This window comes from Sarcophilus harrisii, chromosome 1 (assembly GCF_902635505.1).
Source record: "Sarcophilus harrisii chromosome 1, mSarHar1.11, whole genome shotgun sequence".
Lineage (NCBI taxonomy): Eukaryota > Metazoa > Chordata > Mammalia > Dasyuromorphia > Dasyuridae > Sarcophilus > Sarcophilus harrisii.
The window spans coordinates 675195977-675217974 of record NC_045426.1 but is presented as its reverse complement, the minus strand read 5'-3'; the positions used below and the strand labels follow the sequence as shown (position 1 = coordinate 675217974).

The 21998-nt window shown below is 40.0% G+C and overlaps 1 protein-coding gene across 2 annotated transcripts in view; it reads right to left on the bottom strand.

Annotated features, from left to right (window-relative positions):
• Window positions 1-612: 612 nt before the first annotated feature.
• The window catches only part of GALNT9 (polypeptide N-acetylgalactosaminyltransferase 9), a 286077-nt gene continuing 264691 nt past the window's right edge, over window positions 613-21998 (bottom strand). For both annotated transcript variants that reach the window (XM_031948368.1, XM_031948369.1), the window contains 2 exons: window positions 7252-7419; window positions 613-6252 (listed from right to left, as the gene is read on the bottom strand). In XM_031948368.1, the coding sequence (XP_031804228.1) occupies window positions 6106-6252; window positions 7252-7419 (315 nt within the window). In that variant the 3' untranslated portion in view covers window positions 613-6105. The remainder of the gene's footprint in view (window positions 6253-7251; window positions 7420-21998) is intronic.

The following is a 21998-nucleotide window of genomic DNA, read 5'->3' as shown; positions in this document are numbered from 1 at the left end:
GTGCTCAGCAAACTATTGATTTAATAATTGATATGGAAGGAATAAAAGCCATGGGGACCATCTATAGTCCTTGTGTTAGGTTGCATCACAGTCTCTTGTGGCTATTGCAGTACTGACTCTTTAGCAGACAGTTCCTGAGGATGATTATCTTTGCTTATTTCTAATGAGATAATTGGGTCGCTGACTTAAAGCTGAAATCCCCCTCAATGTCATCTCTTGCTCATCAATTGGAGAATTGCTAAAAATAATTATTGCTTATGAATGTAGTGTGATGTTATACCATAAGAATTGATGAATGTGAGCAACTCAAAGAAGTATGGGAAGATTTATATGAACTGATATTGCAGTGAAACGTGGGCAGCTAGATGATTCAGTGGCTAGAGAACTGGTTTTGGAAGCAGGGAGGCTCATCCTTGTGACTTCAATTTTGGACTCAGACACTTAGTAGCTGTGTGACCCTGGACAAGTCCCTTAATTCTGTTTGCCTCAGTTTCCTCATCTGCAAAACGAAATGGAGAAGGAAATGGCCAACCATTCCAGTATCTTTGCCAAGAAGACCCCCAAATAGGGGCATGAAAAGTTAGACATGACTGAACAACAAAAATTATAGTGTCAAGAGCACTGGCTCTGGAGTTAGAGGATGTGGGTTCAAATCCCGTTTGATTCTTCCTATATGACCTTGGGGATATCACTTCCCTGCCTTGGGCCCAAGTTTCCTCATCTGTAAAATGAATGGACTGGATTCAATAGCCTCTGAGTTCCTTCTTGGCTCCAGAAATAGAACTCAATGATAAGGAGCAGTAGGCTCCACTGACACAAAGTGAATTAAGCAGAATGAGGAAAACAATATGGACAATAATGGGAAGAACTAAAAACAAACTGATTATTGTGTCACGAGGGATGACTTGTTGGGTTGGCGAGGGGTAGGAAGGAATGAACTTTGAAGTGAATGTGATTTAAAAACAAAAGAGATAAGTGGCAAAGTAATTTTTAAGGCCATTTGGTTCAACTCTTCACTCCTTTTTTACAAAGGAGGAAACTGAGGCTCAGAAAAGTGAATTGATTTGCTCACTTATAGGAAATGAATGTTAGAGGTGAGATTTGAGCTCACGTTCTGCAATTCCAAATTCATCTCCCCTTCCACAGCACTATTCATGAAAGTATCAGAGAAGGGAACTGCACCATATTGGGTGCCCCGCCCTTACGTTTTCTTCAAGGCAGGCTTTGGGACCAGGCTCAGAGGATGCTCAGTGCATTTCAAGCTTGGAGGGACTCTACTTCCTGACAGGATGTGAAGTTTATTAAGATTTTGAGAAGCAATTTCCAAGATGTCAGGCAACCTGTCAGATCTCGTGAGGACATCCATCGAGCCAGCCTTACCCTGACTGCCAATTGGCTTTATGAATCGTAAATAGGGAAGACATGGACCGATTTTACATTGGTCTGAGTTGCAGGTATTTTCGACATTGTCAAAGATGTTTTTTAGTCCAGATGAAATGCATTTCACGTGACTAATGTATGGAAATTTATTCTTGCCTCATTCAAGAGGCTTCTGTTAGGATAACCCTGACCAGTTGCCTAGACCCTGAGGAGCCAACTCCAGACTATAGTGAGAGCTCGAGTTCAAGAGGACCTTTGAAGAGTTCTCTCTTCCTTAGTCAAAATAAGGTCCCATGGTTCAACTTTGACATCTGTCTTGATATAAGTTGCAGAAAAAAAAATTTTCATTCTGACACTGAAACATCCTCATCCAGGTCTACATGACCAAGGAAAAGGCAGAGCTGGGACAATACATATTTAGACCCCCAAGTGTAAGGAATTCAGATTATTCGGACTAAATTGTTCATCTGAGGAATCTGGGTAACCCTGTTTACCTCAGTTTCCTCATCTGTAAAATGAGCTGAAGAAGGAAATGGCAGATAACTCCAGAATCTTTGCCAAGAAGATTCCAAATGGGTGATAAAGAGTGGGACATTATTAAATGACAAAAATTTTAGTGGAAAGAGTGTGTTGCTTGATCCCAGATGGTGGAGCTAGAACCAAGGGGTAAAAGATGTAGAGAAGTAGATTTCAACTTGATGCAAAAAAAAACCCTTCTTAATAATTAGAGATATCCCCAAGTGGGGCAGACTGTCATGAGAGGAGCCTCCCTTATTGGAGTTTTCAAATAAAGACTGAATGATCAATTGCTGAGTATATTGTAAAAGAAATTCATATTCAGGTAAGTATTAGATTGGGCTCCTTCCAACTGATCCTCTGTGACTTTTTAAAAAAGCATTTTGAGCATTTAGCACTAGGCCTTACAAATAAGAGGTATTTAGACATATTGAACTGAACTTTGAACTGAAATCACTATTAATAGGGTGTTAATGCATTCACAAAGTTATGGGAGGATAAGAAAAATTCAGGTAAGTGATTTAGTCAAAGTCACACAGCTAGTGTCTGATGCTGGATTTGAACTCAGGCCTTCCTGACTCCATCTTCTGCCCCATGATATTAGTTATGCAATCCTGTGAATTCATTTCTTTGCCACTTACTACCATAATCCTCAGCAGGTTCCTTATCTTTTTCTCCTCAGTTTCTTTAACTGTACAATGAGAGGGTTGTACCAAATAATCTCTAAGTCTTATGCCATTCTAGATGTAAGTCTTTTATCCTTCATAAAGGGGAGTTATTGTTTTCTTATTTCACATCCCTGGGCTTTGGTTTACCAATCTATAAATCAGAAGGTTGAATGATGGTTTCCATTTTGTGGTTTGAGAACCCCTTAAGGGGTTATGTCAATAGTCTAAAGTGTTCATGATAAAAAAACAAACTTCTAAATAAATAATTGAAGAGTATGAAGAGTAACAGATTGAATGAGTGGTTTACAACATTTGTTAGTTGTTGTTGAAAGGACAAAAAAAAAGATTGGAAACCATAGGACTAGTGGTATCTGACATCCCATCTAGCTCCAAATATCTAGCTCATCTAACTCACATGAATATCATGCTCTTGGGTTGATTGAGCCCTTCACGTGCCTCATCTCATTTGATTCTTACAACAACCCTAAGAAATAGGTGTTATCATTATATTCCCATTTTATAGACAAGAAAGCTGAGGCTTAGGTGAAGGGACGTACTTAGAGTCACACAGTTAATATTCAAGACTGGCTTTGGACCCAGTGTCTCCATCCTAGCAGCATGAAGACACTCTTTATTATACCACGCTACTTCTCATGATATTTCTCATAGAATAAATGATTCTACAATTCTCCTTTGCCTTCAGTTTCCCAATTTCTAAAGGGGAGGTGGGGATTAGACTAATTAATAATAATATTCTGACTGGATTTGTGATTTCACTAGCACCTGGACTCTTTTGAACCAATGCATGTCTGAATTATCTCTAAATTTTAGGATTAGAGTTTCTTGGAGATATTGAGAGGATAAGTAACTTGCCAAGGGTCACACAACCTGTATGGATCAGAGGCAATGCTTTTACCCAAGTTTTCCTAATTCCTAATACCCAAGCTTTCTATATACTCTGCCAGGCTGCCTCTGATGTTTATACACCTCCTTTAAGGTTTGCAAAAAGTGACTTATGTAGGTTATCTCATTTGTTGTTCACAGCAATCTTAGAATGATGTCTGATCATGTCACTCCTTCCCCAGTACTTCTCTCCTCCATTCAATTAACTCCAGTGGCTCCCTATCACCTTCAGGATCAAATATAAACCCCTCCATTTGGCAGTCAAAGACCTTCATAACTTGTTTGCCTCTGCCTTTTAAACACCCCCCCCAACCTCTCTCTCTCTCTCTCTCTCTCTCTCTCTCTCTCTCTCTCTCATCTGGTTGTCACCAGCTGTTTTTTACACAAGGTGCTCTATCTTCTGACTCTGAACATTTAATGTTGACTTTTCCTTGCTCCTCAACCTACTCCCTTTGCTTGGAATATGTTTCTTCCTCACTCCTGCCTCTTAAAGTCCCTAGTTTCTTTCTAGTCCCAGCTAAAGCCCCTGCAGCATCACCTCAATGCTAGTGCTTTGAGTCTAAGATTCTCTCCAATTTATGATCTCTATATTATTTGCATACAGCTGTGTGCATTTCATCCCTCCATTAGGCTGTGAAGTCTTTGAAGGCATAGGCTGTTTTTGCCTCTCTTTGCATCCCTGGTGTTTAGCATACTGTCTGGCAGTAAGTACTTAATAAATAGTGGTCGTCTTAACTTGTCTATAAATATTGTTATTTCCGTTTTATATATGAAGAAAAAAAAACTCAGGCAGGGTAGGTGACTTGTCCATGTTCCAATAAATAGGATTCCTTCTTACTTCAGATATCCTGTAAGTCACCCAAGAAAATGTCCTGCTCCTCTTCCCTTCCAGACAAACCACTTCCATGAGAGTCTCCCAAATGATTCACTCCCTCCGGTGTTTGATATGACTAATGCAGTGACTTCTTTCTCATTAGGAGAGATGCTTCCTGTCCCTGATTGGCTAAGCATGGAAGGCCATCACAGAATTCTCTGGTAAAATTTGACCACTCTATTTGCCAGATATTCATCAATTCTCTTTGCCTTAAAAATGAGATCAGAAAAACCTTAATGAAACAAAGGTAGCCTGCTGAAGAGACATCTTGAAATTCTCCCCCTTCATCCCCCCACCCCAGATCAACTCCCTTTGTTCTCTCTTGTCTAAAAAAATCTTTTTGGATTTTCAGCGTTTCTAGGGATTTTTTGGGAGGTTGGGCTTTCTTTGTACCCTCAGTGCTTAGCTCAGTACCTGGTGAACAGTGGATGTTTAAGAAATGCTTGTAGATAGGTTGACATGCTCACTAAAACTCTGTTTGAGTTTAGTGTAGATTCACTGAGTGTTTGCTCACCTTGTCCTGATCTGCCTCAAATTGTTATCTCTCCAAAGGCAGACTCTTCTCCCACCCTCTCCTCCCCACAACGTGCCGCAGGCAGACTGACATTAAATGAAGGTTCCCCCCCACAATGATGGTCAAATGTTGTCTTTTAATTTGATGCAAAAAAAATCAGCTTTGAGTAACCAGTGTCCATTGTCTGTTCTGGGAATTCGGACACCATGGAAACCTCTGGAGGAAATCTTTCCATGTCTGCCACACCCAAAGTGTTCTTCCTCCTGGTCAGGGCTGCTGCCTGCAGTGCCCATGTCTGGGAGGGTACCAGTGTCGCTGGTGGGTGAAGAAATGGCAGAACAATTTCACAAAACATGAGCTCCTTGTATATAGTCACTGGCCAATGGCTTCCTGGCCTCAGACTCAAGAAAGGCCAGGGCAGCTGGTGACCGGCCATCTCCTCCCTGCTTCTTCTGGTCAGAATAAATGTGTGTACGTATGTGTGTGTATGTGTGGGTCCTGGACACAGATCAATCGCTTCATTCATCTCTTAGAAGCAGAGCCTGTTTCTCTGTGCCTTGTGACTCAAGAAATCCAAAGAGCGAGAAGAAATTGGCCAAGTCAGCCAGCAACTGGCTGGATTCCTGGGGGCCCAGGAGAGCAGAGGAAGGCCCACAGACGCCATATCCCTGGGGATCTGCACTCTGGGATGTGGGCTCTGGATCCCAAGCAGACTCCCTGGCAGCTTACCCTCGAGGTGGAGCAGGGTGTAAATTTTACAGTGGATTTATTTACATGTTGGGGCATTAACACAAGAAGTCCATACATGCTGAAGATGTGGCTGCCTCCCAGTGCGGGGAGCTGTCCTAGGTGGCTCAAATAGGAAACAGAGTAGAAAAGGCACATGATTCTTTATCAGAGGAGTTGTGCACCAATCCAGTAATTTAAAGCTGAGAAATCATCTGTCCAAAGAGAGTTCTTTCGATACGGTTCCCTTTGGACTCCACACAGGGGCAAAAGGGTTTTCCATTGCTCTGCAGGAGCGTCGCTGCCAGGAAGCCCAATGGCTGGTCTCATCTTAGGCCAGAGATAGTGAATGAGACAGCCTCTTCCTTCTTGGTGTCCATGGAAGGAGAGCTGTGGGGCCAGGCTTGGTGCTCTAATCCTTAAGTCACCCTTGTCTCCTTCCCATAGTTTTTCCCACCACCAGGTCTGGGAAGAAGAGGAGCGAGGAGGGTATCCTCTCACGAGGAGGATGAGAGGAGTCCCCATCAGTGTCGCCCATGTTTAATCCAGTTTCTAATCATCCATTTTTGTCCCGAGCACCTCTGCACCACCAGTCGGAGACCAAAGTTAGCCTCTTTTGACATTTCCACTTCCAGACAGCGTCCTGTGTCTCTGCTCACAATGGGGCCATTCTGGGAGAAGAAACAGAAAGGAGATGAGGTCAATAAGGCTTCCTCAAGTGATTCCCTTCCTAGAGGAAGTACATGCACATGGGAATGGTAGTCCCAGCTTCTTGAGAGTGAAGGCAAGGATGACTGGGTGACTGATGTGACTTTTTCCCTGCCTCTCTATCTCTTTAGGATACTATGCTCACAGTCGCCTAATTAGGATTCCTTCTGCCTCAGAAATTCTATGAGTCACTGAGCCAACGCAACTAACAAAATGCCCAGGTCCTCCCTTTCCTTGAGAATCCCCAGGTGGATTACTCCTTCCTCTGTTTGAGATGAATAGTGTAGATAACTCCTCCTTCATTTGGAGCCTATGAAGAGGTCTCTGGGGGAAATGGAATCTCCCACCTAGTCCCTGTCTCTCTCCACAAGCACAGTTATTGGGCACGCTCAAGCACGACCTCTAAGTCCAGTTATCTTAGGTTCAAAAGACTTGCTTCTGGGAAGAAATGCAGACATAGATACAAGACAGAACGGAAATGATGTATATAAAGGAGACATAGACTAACTAACTGGGTCTCTCCTCTCTCTCTTTCTCTCTCTCTCTCTCTCTCTCTCTCTCTCTATCTCTATATATATATATATATAAATATATATATATACACATACATATATATACATAAATATATATATACATATATATATATATATACATAAACACACACACAATCATACTATATGCTATCTTATACTTATCATGAAGCTGCTTCTCCCCTGTCTTGACCTAGGTCTGCACTGGCCCCCATAACAGCTCCCTAGCTTTGATGGCAACAGTCCCACTTCCTAATCTGAGCAGGTCTCTCCTGGCTGACTTCCTCTCTGAATGTTAGGAATTGAGGATACTTATCTGAGGACTTGATAGTTTCCATCAAAGACAAACACAAGAGGACATGATGCGGTAGAAACAATCCTAGACTGGGGGACCTCCTACTGCCCTCCCCTTCCCGACACCTTAGCTCTCACCTGAGTGAAATCCCAGAGTCTCTGGGCAGGACGGGACACATCTTCACATTTCTTCAAGGTAGGTGTTCGACCTTTCCCATCATCAATGAGACACTTGGAGTCTGGCAGGAAGGCAGTGGAACCAAGAGGGCCCAGCTGGAGCAGTCCCTCAGCGCTATAGCGTACCAGCTTAGAGGGGAGAGAGAGAGAGAGAGAGAGACAGAGAGAGAGATTGATTAAATTCACCCATTGTGAAGAATCTACCCCAAAGGGGCAGGGCAATTTTCTTCCTTCTTTCTAAGAATCTGATTGCTCCTCACTTGGTGGATACCAATTATTTATTGCTCACTTCTGAATTAGAACATCTCAGAGTCACAAAAGACTTCAAAGGCCTTCTAGTCCAACATATCTATGAATGAGACTTATGATTTCATTGGCAGTTGAGGAAATTTGTTCTATTAATGCAAACTGGCATCTTCACTGTAATTTAATCATTATCATTATCAGTAAGCAGCAGCAGCCACACTCATTTATATATGTGTCAGGTACTATGTTAAGCTCTTTACAACTATTATCTCTATTGATTCTTACAACAATCTGGTAAACTAGGTTCTATTATTCCCATTTTACAGATGAGGAAACTGAAATTGAGGTTAACTGCTCACACAGCTAGTAAGTTTTTGAGGCTATATTTGAACTCAGGTCTTCCTTACTCCAGGCCCAGTGTTCTATCTACTGTGCCATTCATTTAATAGTCTTAATGAATTTCCCACAGCATTGAGAGTTGAAGTGACTTGTGCAGGATCACAGAATCAGTTTATTCCAGAGACAGAAATTGAATCCAGGTCTTTCTAGCCTCCTACTTTCAGTTCTCTATTTATTATACTGTTCTTTAAAAACAAAAATAAAAAATGGCACCCAAAAACTTCTATAAAAGCTTTATATGCATAATTTTATCTGATCTTCAACAACCTTGTAAGGTAAGTACTATGATCATCCCAATTTTCCAAATGAATGCTGAAGCTGAGGGTAGTTAAGTGACCTTGCCATACAAATTAAACCAAAGGTCATTATTTATTGAATCAGTAGAATGATGGGCAGTATGGTATGGTGGAAAGAGCAATGTATTGGGAGTCAGAGGACCTGTATGAAATCATGTTTCTTGAGCAAGTCACTTCCCTAGCCTCAGTTTCCTTATCTGTAATAAGGGGCATTGGATACAATGATATTTGAGGTCCCTTTCAGTTCTCAATCTATGATGTTGCCATTCTCTTTGGTGCCCTTGAGATCGAGTCTCCTTGATAAATTGAAGTTCTTGGCCAATGAGTGAATTCTACTTATCTTTTATATTTTCATGTTTTGCATTAGCAACCAGCATGTTGCAATGAAAAGATTGCTGCTTCTGGCATCAGAAGACCCTGGTTCACATCCTGCCTCTTTTGTTCAGCTCATGAGCCACCACTTAACCTTCACAGGCTTCAGTTTCCCCATTTGTAAAACTACTTGGCTGATGAGAGTTTGAGTAATAGATTAGTTAGTCGGTCAGTTAATCAATAAACTAGAGATTCACAGGAAAAAGAGCAGCTTGTTTTCTTGGCTTCCTTTGAACGTTCCAGTCCCTTTCTTTAGGAAAACATGAAGCCCCATCAGTATGTGAGTCAGGCCAGGCCTCTAGGGGACAAGATGTTATCTGGCATCATGTCTTGGTCTTAATAACTCTGCTGGAGGTTATGGAAAGCCACTGCAATATTCACTTTTATAAGAGCAGGTTATTGCAAAATCAATCAGCGTGACATATACACCCAGGTATCTAAATAATAATAACAACATTATTATTATTAATAAACACAGGTAGTTTATGAGGTGAGGAACAGGAGATTAAATCAACACCTTCCCCTCCCACCCAGACCTAGGCATGAGTGATTTAGCCTCCAATCAAATTTGTGTGTGTATATGTGTGTGTGTTTAAGCAGGTTCAAACTTGCCTAGTATCTTGGTAAGTGCTATCAGCTTTAATTAAAAGCTTCCAAATCGCAGTCATTAATTTTACTGTGTGCTTAAAAATAAACTATGCTTTCCCTGGCTCAGAGCTTTCAAATTGACTGAATGGCCTAGGACTTTGGATCTTTGGCCTGGGATCTGTCAGGATGAACTTGTTCCCAGATATAGGACAGCTAAATGGAGGAATAGTGTACAGAGCACCAGGTCTGGAGTCAGGAACACTCACTCCTCTCCCTGAGTTCAAATCCAGCCTCAGGCACTTACTAGTTGGGTGAACCTGGACAAGCCACCACTTAACCCTGTTTACCTCAGTTTCCTCATATGTAAAATGAACTGGAGAAGGTATGGCAAACCAGTATCTATGCCAGAAAATCCCAGTTGGAGTCACTGAGAGTCGGACATAATTGAAAATGTCTGAATAACAAAATTCTCCAATGAATTTTCTGAGACCTTAGCTCTTATACTGGGGGTGGGGGTGGGGACGGGTTGATTCTGGCTGGAGCAAGGAAAGTCTCAGCATGATATAGAGTCAGAGGACCTAGGTCTGAATCCCAATGCTGCCCCTGTGATTCCTTATTTGTAAAATAGGGGAAAAGGAAGGAAATATGTTTTTATTAGCATCTGCTATCAGCAAGAAAAGAACTCTTAGAGAAAAGCCAGGATCATTGACATAGAACTTGAAGTGACCCTGGGGCTATTTAGTCTAGCTTTTTCATCTTACAGGTGGGGAAAGGAGTCTTAGGGAAATTAGGGGATTTGTCCAAGGTCATAGATGTCATTACAGAATTACTGAATCCAAATCACATGACTCCTGAGGAAGAGCTCTTTCCACTGAATTTCAGTGTCTAGAGTTAGAGAATCTGGGTTCAAATGCCACCTTTGCTGTTTGGTCCCTGTTTGATGTTGCCCAAGATTTTCTTTCTCTGTAAATGTTTGATAGTGTTTCTGTAAGTCAGTCAACAAGCATTTTTTGAGTGTTTATTACATGCCAGGCATTCTGTTAAATGCTGGGAATAAAAAGAAAGGTGAAAAATTCCAAAACAAATAAACCAAATAGTACTAGCTTTTATGGAACTCATAGTCCAGTGGATTGAAGAAACCATATGCAAACAACTATGGAAGGAGAAGATGAGGACAATTTGTTCCAATGGCCATGAAGGCATCTGAAATAGGTTCTGTTGATGCCAAGGTCATCCACAACATCCCAGGCTATCACCAGCCATCTTGAATGTGTATTGCCATTGGACTTCAAAGACTCAGGAAGAGATAATGTCACAATATATATCAAATCTGATTGGACTTCAAAGACTCAGGAAGAGATAATGTCACAATATATATCAGATATATCAGATAATGTCACTTTCTTGACTTCCATAGTTCCATAGTTATCTCTCTAGATGTGGATGGAGACATCTAGGTGGCACAGTGGGTAGAACACCAGCCCTGGTTTTAGGGGCACCTACTTTAAATCCAGCCTCAGATACTAATGAGCTATGTATGATCATGGCAAGGCATTTAAAACCCTGACTGCCTCCAAAAATCCCCTGGAAAACAAAACAAAACAAAACAAAACATATCCTGAGCAAAAAGAATATACAACCTCTCTAGATGTGGATGGCATTTTTGGAATACCTTTTTTATAAAAGGTGGGACTTTAGTTGAGATTTCGAGGAAGCCAAAGAAATTAAGAGGAAGAGATAAGGAGGGAGAGGCTGTTCAGTGGAGAGGCAGCAAAAATATTCAGTCAGGGGATACATTGTCGTGTGGAAAAAACAACAAGGAGGAACTGTCACTAGATCACTGAGGACGTGGGGAACTATGAAATGTAAGAGGATTGAAAAGACAGGAAGAGGTATTGTTGTGAAGGGACTTGAAAACCAAACTTTGGATTTTATATTTTATCCTGGAAGTGATGAGGCGCCACCTTAGTTTTGTTGTGCTAGTGATGTGACATGATCAGACTCCCACTTTGGGAAAAACACTTTGAAAGATGAATAAAGAATGGACTGGAGTGAGAAGAGATTTGAGAGAGAGAGTCTAAGCAGAATGTTAGTGTGCTAGATCAAGGATAAAATGAAAAGATTGTAGACCAGGGTGATGGCAATGTCAGAGGAGAGAAGGGAGTGTATATTTAAGAGATGCTATGATATATGGATATATATATGCATATATATATATATATAGAGAGAGAGAGAGAGAGAGAGAGAGAGAAAGAGAGAAAGAAAGAAGGAAGGAAGGAAGGAAGGAAGGAAGAAAGAAAGAAAGAAAGAAAGAAAGAAAGAAAGAAAGAAAGAAAGAAAGGAAGGAAGGAAGGAAGGAAGGAAGGAAGGAAGGAAAGGAAGAAAAAGGAAGGAAGAAAGAAAGAAAGGGAAGGAAGAAGGGAAAAGAAGAGATTTTGAGTCTGTGACTGGGAGCATGTTGGCACTTTCTATAGTAATAAAACATTAGAATGAGGGGAGGGCATGGAAAGAAAGATAATAAATTCAGTTTTTGATATGTTGCATTTAAGATGTTTATAGGACATCCAGTTCAATTTGTCCAATAGACCATGGAGATAGACTGGAGGTGAGGAGAGGGTAGAGCTGGATAATTAAATCTGGGAATCATCTGCAAAGCAATGATGACTAGTAACAATACTAATAGCTAACATTTACATAGCACTTATTATATGGCAGGCACCATGCTAAGCAGTTTGTAATTATCTTCTCATTCGATCTTTGCAACAACCCTTGGAGGTAGATGATATTATTATCTCCATTTTACAGATGAGTTAAACTGATGCAAATAAAGGTTAAATGACTTGCCAAGGGTCACATAGCAAGTAAATGTCTGAGCCTGGATTTGTCTTGCTGATTCTATACCCAGTGTTCTAGGCACTGTATCACCTTGTAGCACTTAACTGAATCCACAGGAGCTGAGATCATCAAAGGAAATAGTATAGAAGGAAAAGAGAACAGAAGGACAGAACCCTCACAGATAGCAGGGATGATCTGGAAGAAGATATAACAAAGAAAATTGAAAAGGAATGGCCAAACAGGTAGAGAATCAGAGAGCAGTGTCATGAAAACCTTAAGAGGAAAGAATATCCAAGAGAAGAGGGTGATTAGCAGGGCCAGAAACTGCAGAGAAATCGAAAAGAATATAGGATGGGGGAAAAAAAAGCCATTGGAGCTACTGATTAAGAATTCTGCAAGCTCACAGGTAGATCTTCATCTTGGAGGATGGGGTGGCTGAACCCCCGTACTCATGCTCTATGGACTACCCCCCATAGGGACCATCCTCAGGGGCCAGGACTTCATACTGAGGTACTTTCTTGTTACTAAGTCACATAGAGAGAGTCTGAGACAGACCCACTGGTTTCCACTCCAACTGTGGAAAGCATTATTGCAAGCTCTAATGCCTTAGAGCTAAAACTAGTCTGGCTTCCATCTGTTCTGGTCTGTAGGGAAAGAGGAAGAGAGCTAAGTGCAGAGAGTGACTTGCTGGGCTGCTGGAGAAATGTAATTTTCACCCAGAAAATCAGCAGCGATTGTGTCTTATTGCTGTTACAAAACAGATTATACATAGCTTCAAAAATGGGCAATTATTTTTACAGTTTACTGAATGTGGTTGCCTGCTCTCTAGGAGGGCATTAAGAATGTAGGTAGGTACCGCTAGCGAGACTTTATATTTCTGTTCATACTTGTTCTGATCCACAATTCAGCTTAATTCAATCCAACCCAATAGACATTTATTAAATACCTATAATGTGCCAGGCACTGTGCTAGTCACTGGTGATGTCATTGTTCAGTTGTTTTCCACTGTGTCAGCTCTTTGTGACCACATCTGGGGTTTTCTAAGCAAAAATCCTGGAGTGTTTTTGCCATTTCATTTTCCAGAGGAGGAAATGGAAGCAGACAGGATTAAGCAGCTTGCCTTGGGTCTCATAATTAGTAGGTATCTGAGGTCAGATTTGAATTCAGGAAGATGAGTCTTTCTGATTCGTGGCCCAAATGAACACTGACCCCTGCCTTTTAGGAGTTTGTATTCTACTTGGAGAAACATGATGGAAACAGATAAAAAAAGTAAAAAATAAATACAAAGGAAATGCTAAGTAATCCTTTTGTCCTAAGATTGGGAAGGGAAGGGACAGGGCAGAAGTGCTAATAATTGAGGAAGTTAAATTTGAGGAGAGTTCTGGTTTTGGAGTAAGGAAGACCTGCATTCAGACACTTCCTAGCTGTGTGACTCTGGGCAATTCACTCAGCTTCTGCCTCAATTTCTTTATCTGTAAAATTTAGGATAATATTAGCTCCTCCCTTTAAGCATTGTTGTGAGGAACAAATGAGATAATATTTATAAAATTCTTTGCCAGCCTTAAAGGTCTATGAAAAGATGAGTTATTATTGTTATATGAGGATTATGAAAGGCTTTATATTGGAAATAATCTTTCATGGAGTATAGGGCTCTGAGAAGAGAGGGGAATTCTTTCCCGGTTTGGAAGACAGTCTGTACAAAGGCTTATTGGTGGTAGAGAGAATACACCATATGGAGAACAGCAGGAGGACCAGTTGGGCTGGAATACCCAATATATGTGTCCACAGAACATGCTCAATACATACAGATTGATGGCAAGTTGATGACGATGAACTTTCCAGGTGTATGTCACTTAAAAAAAATTCAATCTCTGATTTAATAGACAAAGGAGGTTCCTATGAGGAAAATACCTCTACCGAAGCAGGTTGGCACCTAATCTCCCAATTCTAGCTTTAAAGGGTTCTAGGAGGCACTGGGAGGACTGATGCTGGAGTCAAAACAATCTACAGCAAAGGCAAATCTTGAACTTGGGTTTTCCTGACTCTGAGATCAGCTTATTCTCTGTTTATTCTGTGCTACCTCCCATGAAGGAGATCCTATTTCATTTAATGCTTCCACATTCATTATTTGATATATCATATTAAAGAAAATAATAATAATGGGCTAGCTAAATGGTGCCCTAATAGATAGAGCACCAGGCTTGGAGTCAGGAAGACTCATCTTCCTGAATTCAAATCTGGCTTCAGATAATTCCTAGTTGGGGGACCCCCAGAGAAGTCACTAAACCTATTTGCCTCAGTTTCCTCATCTGTAAAATGAGCTGGAGAAGAAAATGAGAAACCATTCAAGTATCTTTGCCAAAAAAAATCCCAGATGATGGCATAAAGAGTTGGACATGATTGAAAAACAACTGAAAAAACATCAACTAATAATAACATCTGCACGTAGCGCTTTCAGGCTAAACCCCCTTCCTCCCAATAAATGCATGAGTTCTGCTGTGGGGCAATTATTAATGAGTATCATGTATAGTGGAAAATGGAGCCCGGACTTGAATCCTAATTCTGGTACTGTCTTTGTGAACTAGGACAAATATTTCCCTTTCTTGACTTCATTTTTTTACTCATGTGTAAAGAAAGGGTTGGGTTTGATTATTCTTACGTTGTCTCCCAGCTTTAAATTCAATCATCCCCATTTTATAGTTGAAGGAACTGAGATTGGGAGTGTTGAATTGATTTGTCCAAGGCCAAAAAGTGTTGGGTAGAGGCAGGGCTCAAACAATAGATCCTCTGACTCTAAATGGGATAGCCATTTTGCTTGGCCCAGTTTTTGTGATGTAACTAGAAAGGTAAGCTCCCTGAGGACAGGGGGTTTTAAATTTGAGTATTTGTCTTCTTAGCCTCTATTAGTACCTAGAACATGCTTGTTGATTGACATTGTTATCCCCATTTACCAGATGAGAAAATAAGGTACCAGAGAAATGCTCTAGGAAGTTGCTAGTAGAGTGAAGGCTAGAACTGAGTTCTTGTGACTTTCAACTCAGTTCTTCTCACTATATGGTGAGTTTTTAGGTCACCCTTGGGGTTCCTTTGATAGGATATGTGTAGATTTTACATATTCATCTGCTATATCGCTCTGAGCATATTGATTGAAATGTATATGACTCAGGGGCAGGTGGGTGATGCAGTGGGTAGAGCACCAGTCCTGAAGTCAGGAGGACATGAGTTCAAATCTGGTCTCAGACACTAAACATTTCCTGGCTGTGTTACCTTAGGTAAGTCACTTAATCCCACTTGACCCAGAAAAAAAAAAAAAAAAGAAATGTATATGACCTGAGTTGAGATGAGAAAAGGACAATACCATAAGTTGGGGGTGTTTGCCTAATTGTAGCACATTGCATTCATTGGTCCTATTACTATGATGTTAGTTAGGATAGTGATTATCTGGTGAAGAGCTGGAACCAGGGCAAACAGGGCTCTGTGCTAAAGGGCATTGGGTGGGACCCGCTTTCTCCTAGAGAAGGTCCTCATCCTCACGTGCATGTCCCCAAGCCAATTACTCTCTCCCAGGGTTCTAACATCATCACATGTCCCCTTTTCCACGGAGCACCCCCCACAAATGTTAGCAGGGAGTTCAGCAGCTTTCCATCCAAAGTCTCCAAGGCTTCCAAATAGTCACGATTCTACCTCACAGAAGATTTTCAATCAAGACTGCAATTGAAAACAGTCTAGATTTTTAAAATGAAGGACCTGTCACCTCTTCAGCATCATAGCCGAAATGAGACAATGGGGAATGGAGCTCTAAATTGCCATTAGTTTCAAATCAAGGCAGTTTATGGGCCCTTGGACACCTCAAGAACCAGGCAGTGATGCTTCAGGGCTTCCATTTTCTAATGAGTGGCTAATATCACACAGCAGAGGAAATCAAGACCCAGAGGCAGCTGTCGCCTCCAAACAGTAGCTGAGCCCTGAGCAACAGGGGACCACAAGAGGTGATACTTTCTGAAAAGTGGATTATGAAGTATCTGAGTGAGGAAGCTAAAAAGCAAACTAATTTCCCTGCTTATGGCCCAGTTTGGTGCTTGGAACATGGAAGGTACCTGGTTGAATGGATGGTAATAATTATGGGAAGTGATTTATAGACAGCCTTTTAGTGCTGGCAAAACCATTATACATTTTGGGTATAATCCATATAATTACGTATATCAGTTGATCTGGACCAACCATAAGAGGTGGATGTTTTATTACCCTCATTTTCTGGATAAGGAAAGTGAGTCAGAGCTTAAGGGACTTGCCCAGGGCCCAACAGCTAAGTAGTGTTGAGGACAGATTTGAATTCGGCTCTGTAGGTCCAATGCTCTGTCTATTACAGCATCTAGATGCCTATAGAAGTATAAGGGGGAAGCTGGAAATCTTGAAAGGGAAGAGTTAAATTCTATTAGCTACAATAGGCACTAGTGCAACAGATATTTATCAAGCCCCTTCAATGTCACAGCTAATGCGATGTAATACCCTGAAAATAAAGTTACCGGGACTCTGCAGCACCCGCTTTCTCATTGTTCATGGAAGCAATAACTGTCTGGGCCGTGGTTGGGTCTAATTTATTAGAGCTAAAAACAGTGTCACTAATGTCCAGAAGAACAATTTGCAAATTAATTTTGTTTCTTTTTCCAAGGCAAACTGCACAAATAAACAAGCTCAGCCTTGATTCTAGTCATTAGTAAATAATGACAATAATACAACATTTTAAGATTTAAAAATCCTTTGCATAGTAAATGCAAGTAACTTTTGCATCTCACAAATGTTATTTTGTGTGATTTTTTTTTGATTGGGAGCTAGGCTTAGCCAACACATTTGTGTGCTGACAGTTCTCCAAAAACAAACATAATTGCTGAAGGCCCTACCAGTGCTTCTGTACACTTGGGACCATTTGTCTTTTAGCTCACACAGGGACATTCCAAAACTCTAGCGACTGCATTTTTTGCAAAAACTGCATGGCTTTTATGATTTTAGAACAATCTTATCAATTAATATTGATAAAAAACCCATGAGTCTATGACAGAACGATAAAAGGTCCTTTGTCATGCTTCCTCCCATTTTCAGAATCATCAGTCTGGAGAGCATTGAAACTCATCTCCCAGATTTCTCTTTGGAGAGAGGTTTAATGAACTGAGCTCTCAAAGCTTCTTGGTCTCCAAGACCACATTGGGAAACCAATCCTAATCTTTACCAGTGAAATTTATGCACAGTGTACAGGCTCAATCCATATTTAGCCATGAGCACTTGAATAGTCTTCAATGCCAAATAAAGGGACAATATTGGATGAGCGTGACAAGTGATTCTTGCAGTCTCTCCTTAGAGTTATTAAATTCTTCAAATCCTTTGTTTCTGATACTAGATAGATACCACAGAGATCAAGGGCAAAGAAAGGTTACAAATCTCTCTCTCTCTCTCTCTCTCTCTCTCTCTCTCTCTCTCTCTCTCTCTCTCATTTGTCTCTATATCTATCTGTCATCTATTTCTCTATCTCTCTCTCTCTTTGCTTATCTGTCTCTGTTTCTATCTATCATCTATTTATCTCTCCATCTCTTTCTCTCTCTCTTTGCTTATTTATCTGTCTCTCTATCTATCTGTCATCTATTTATCTCTCTCTTTCTTCTTTGCTTATCTGTCTCTGTAATTGTCATCTATTTATCTCTTCATCTCTCTCTTCTTTGCTTATCTGTCTCTGTATCTGTCATCTATTTATCTCTCTCTCCCCCCTCCTTTCCTCCCTCCCTCCTTTCCTTCATCCCTCCCTCCCTCCCTCTCTCTCTCCTTTACACACACAAATGCATACAAACAAAGCTATATGGATAAGTGTAGTTATCTGTCTCTATAGATACATCTGTGCTTATGTAAACAGCAGGATCTCTCATTCTCCACATTTTTATATGTATATATGTGTCTATAGACACATATGAAAAATCTCTATATGAATATCTATATAGATAGACTTGGGTATACATTTCTATATGCATAGCTGTGTGCATTTATAGATTTGTACACATACATATGTATTCATCTTGTGTTTTTTTCCCTCTGCGGTATTATGCCCACTAATGGAATCTTGAAGTTGAAAATGTGAATAGTTTAATAACTTTAAAGAGAGACTTTGCAAGAATCACTTACTACTTCTATTTTATACTGTCACTTTATTTGGGACATATGTATGTATGACTCCAATACAAATGTACTTTGTGTGTATACTAAAATATTCATAGTAGTACTTTTTTCTGGTAGCAAAAAATTGGTAATAAAGTTCAGAACCCACTGATTGGAGAATAGCTGAATGAATCATGGTATGAGATATTATTATGTAGTAAAAAAACAAAGAATATGGAGAATTTAGAGAAACCTGGGAAGACTGGTATGAATTGATGCCGAGAGCAGAATTTGGAGAGCAATACGTTGACTACACAGTATAATGACCACAACAATGCAAATCCATCCCTCCATTCAACCATTCATGCATCCATTCAATCATTTATGCATCCATTCAATCATTTATGCATCCATTCAACCATTCAACCATCCATTCAACCATTCATCCATCCATTAGATAGGTTGAATTCAATAAAAGGCAGTGATCAATTTTGATTCTAGAGAACTGAGTGATGTGGTAGAAAGAGGGATCTGGAGTCAGAGGACATGAGTTCAAATTAAGGTTCTGTCATTTATTGTCTGTGTGCCCTCAGTTATATTATTTCATCTCTGGTCTCACTTTTCTCATTGATAAAATGAAGGAATTAGACTTAATGTTCCTTAAAGTCTTTTCCAGCTCTGAATCTGTGAGGTATCACTTCCCCTCTTGCACTCTACAGACAGCTTGCCCCATCTTCTCTCTGTTCTTCACACATACCACTCTATCTTCCATCTCTATGCCATTCTCCTGGCCACCTCCTATGCCTGAAATAGATTTCCTTCTTACCACTGCCACCTCAATGGTCTCTCTGTTTAAGAAGCAGTTCAAGAACTCCCATCTCCACAAAACCTTTCTTGAATTTAACTGCTAATGCCCTTCATCCCTCCCTGCCTGTTTTGTGTATATTTGCATTTATTAACTTTAAGTTTACACTATATTTTTAATATGCATTTCTTATGTACCTCACTAGAATGTAAATCGATTGCTTCACTCTTTGCAAATAGATTGTGTCACTCCTTGTATTTGTACCATCAGCACTTAGAATGGTGTCCTGCACATAGTAGGAGTTTAATAAAAACTTTAAAATCCTATGATTCCTTCCAGCTTTTAATCTATGATCCCAGGAAAGATGGAGAAATAGCCTTTTCTTCTCTTGATAGAGAGATAGGGAGGCAACAAGCACTGAATGTTGAAGATACTGACAGATATTATTATGGTGTAAATTTGTTTCACATAATGATTTTTTCTGGGATGGGGAGGGTTCTATAGGCAGGAGTCAGGGACAGAAATATTGGGAAATGTTTGTGCCATAAAACAAATAAACCAAAGGCAGCAATCACTCTTTTACTAAAAGGTTATTCTCATTTTAGGGGACCTTTAAGGTCCATAAGATTTAAAGTTTATAGATTAAATGAGATAACATAAGTAAAATGAAGCTATAAACTCCCAATACTTTCCAGCTGTGTAATCATCACACCTTGTAAATCTTAAAGTGCTATATAAATACAAGCTAATATTATACCATTAAAATGATAATAATATTACAACATGAAATAATTATGCATATTATTGTACAATATAATTTTTACTATAAACACAATATTATCATATAACATAATTATCACTGTATAATATAATGCTACATTTATACAATACAATCATTGTATAGTATACAATGCAATTAATGTATTATATAATACAATCATTATTGTATAATAATGTATTATTATATAATGCAATCATTAATGTATAATAATATACTATCATATAGTATAATGATTACTTGGCTGTTGTCCGTTTGGTCTGAAAGGACCAAAAATGACATCAATATCTTAGAATTGAGTTACAGTATGTCTGCTCAGACCATTCCAAGCTTGGAATGCTCTACCACAGATCAGACGCAAATAGTCCATTTGAATATTTGGGGTAGCTTCTCTAATTTTGCATATTTCATATTTTCTTTGGGCTAATTCAATTTTGCTTTGCTCAAAGAGCACAGCACCTTTTCTGATGAGAGCATACCATGCTGGGAGGTCCTGTGTTAGTGTCTCCCAAGTCACACAATTAATTCTAAAGTTCTTTTTTTTGGGGGGGGGGTTGGATTCAGTTGGAATAAAGTGACTTGCCAGGGTCACATAGCAAGTAGTAAGTATTAAGTGTTTGAGACCAGATTTGAACTCAGATCCCCCTGACTCCAGGGCTGATGCTCTATCCACTGAGCAATCTCGCTGCCCCTTCTAAAGTTCTTTATAATTATTACCATATAATATATTATTATAAAACCTCTTCTAACTATAATAATACAAATAATATTATATTGTCAATTTAATACTAATATTGCCTTGTATTATTTAATATAATACTATAAATGATGTTATATTATGTCATAATATTTTTATAGCTGGAAGAGGTCTTAGAACTCATCTCTCTGAATACCCTCATTTTATAGACGGGGAAATGGTTGACTGGGAACAGTCCATGGATTTGACCAAGGATCTCCAATTAGTAAATGGCAAAGCTGAGATTTGGAGCAAAATCTTCTGGTTCCCAACCTTTCAAGTACCTCACAGTAACAATCCCAGGATTCCTCACACTTGTTTCCATATCTGCTGCTGGGGAGATCAGTCATGGCTCAGAGAATCTGTACCTATCTTCTCAGCACCCCATGTCCTTCCCCATCTGGAAGGAATGGGCAATGTTCCAGTGGCTACTTACATATGCATCCATGTCTCTTCTCAGAGAATAAACCCCTTTCTAATGCCAAGAGTTGCCTGGCTGCTGACATCCTGATAAGTGAAAGTAGCTTTTAATCTCCACTTTCTAGCACTAGTGAATCTGCCCAGACTAATTTTCAATCAAGAGAGACAAAGTGTGAGACTCTCCACCTGTTTATAGAAGCGCCAAAGGCATCAGCTGTGAAGATGGAGTTTGACAGACCGGCATTAAAACACTGACCGTGTTGCCCCTCTGCCCTCCAGGAGTGTTTGAAAAGAAATTTTCTCAGCAAAGCTTTCGCCTTAAGTAAGGACTGACCAAAATGTGAAGAAAAGGAGAGAAAATGTTCAATGTTTCTCTTTTGCCTGAAGGCATCCACTTCTTGAGGTCTGACAATTTTTTGCTGTGGTTGGTATGTGAATGCACACCTGTGAGAATCCTTCCTTTCAGTGGCCATACAGCCTATTTTAAAGTTTTTAGTGAGGGGGACTCAATCCCTTCCAAGGCAGCCCATTCCCCTTTTGGACACATTTACTTGCCTTGTCTAAATCATATTCCGTCTAAATTTGTCTCTTTGCAGCCCACCTCCGTTCACCTCCTGTTAGAGATAAGTAGTGGTTCATTGGATAAAGCACCAAAGTCGGGAGGAGTTGTGTTCAATTATAACCTCTTAGCTCTGTGACCTGGGCAAGTCACTTAACTTATATTTGCTTTACTTTCTTCAACTGTAAAGTAGAAATAATAGCAATACCCACCTGACAGGGTTGTTTTAAGATCAAATGAGATAATATTAGTAAAGTACAGTGTATCCGCTACATAGTAGGTGCTTAATAAGTGCTCCTTTCCTTCCTTACTCTAGATGTGTCCTTTGGGGTCAAACAAGTATTCTCTTTTCCAGAAGACACTCCTTTGAATACTGCAAGAAAACTATCAACTCTTCTTCTATGAGGTAACCCACAAGATCTCTCTTTTCCAGTCTAAGTGTATACAAGAGATCACACAAGTAAAGATGTGCTCTAGCGGGGAGTGGCTGATTACTTATTTAAATGTCTGAGAATTTCATAATTTTATTATTC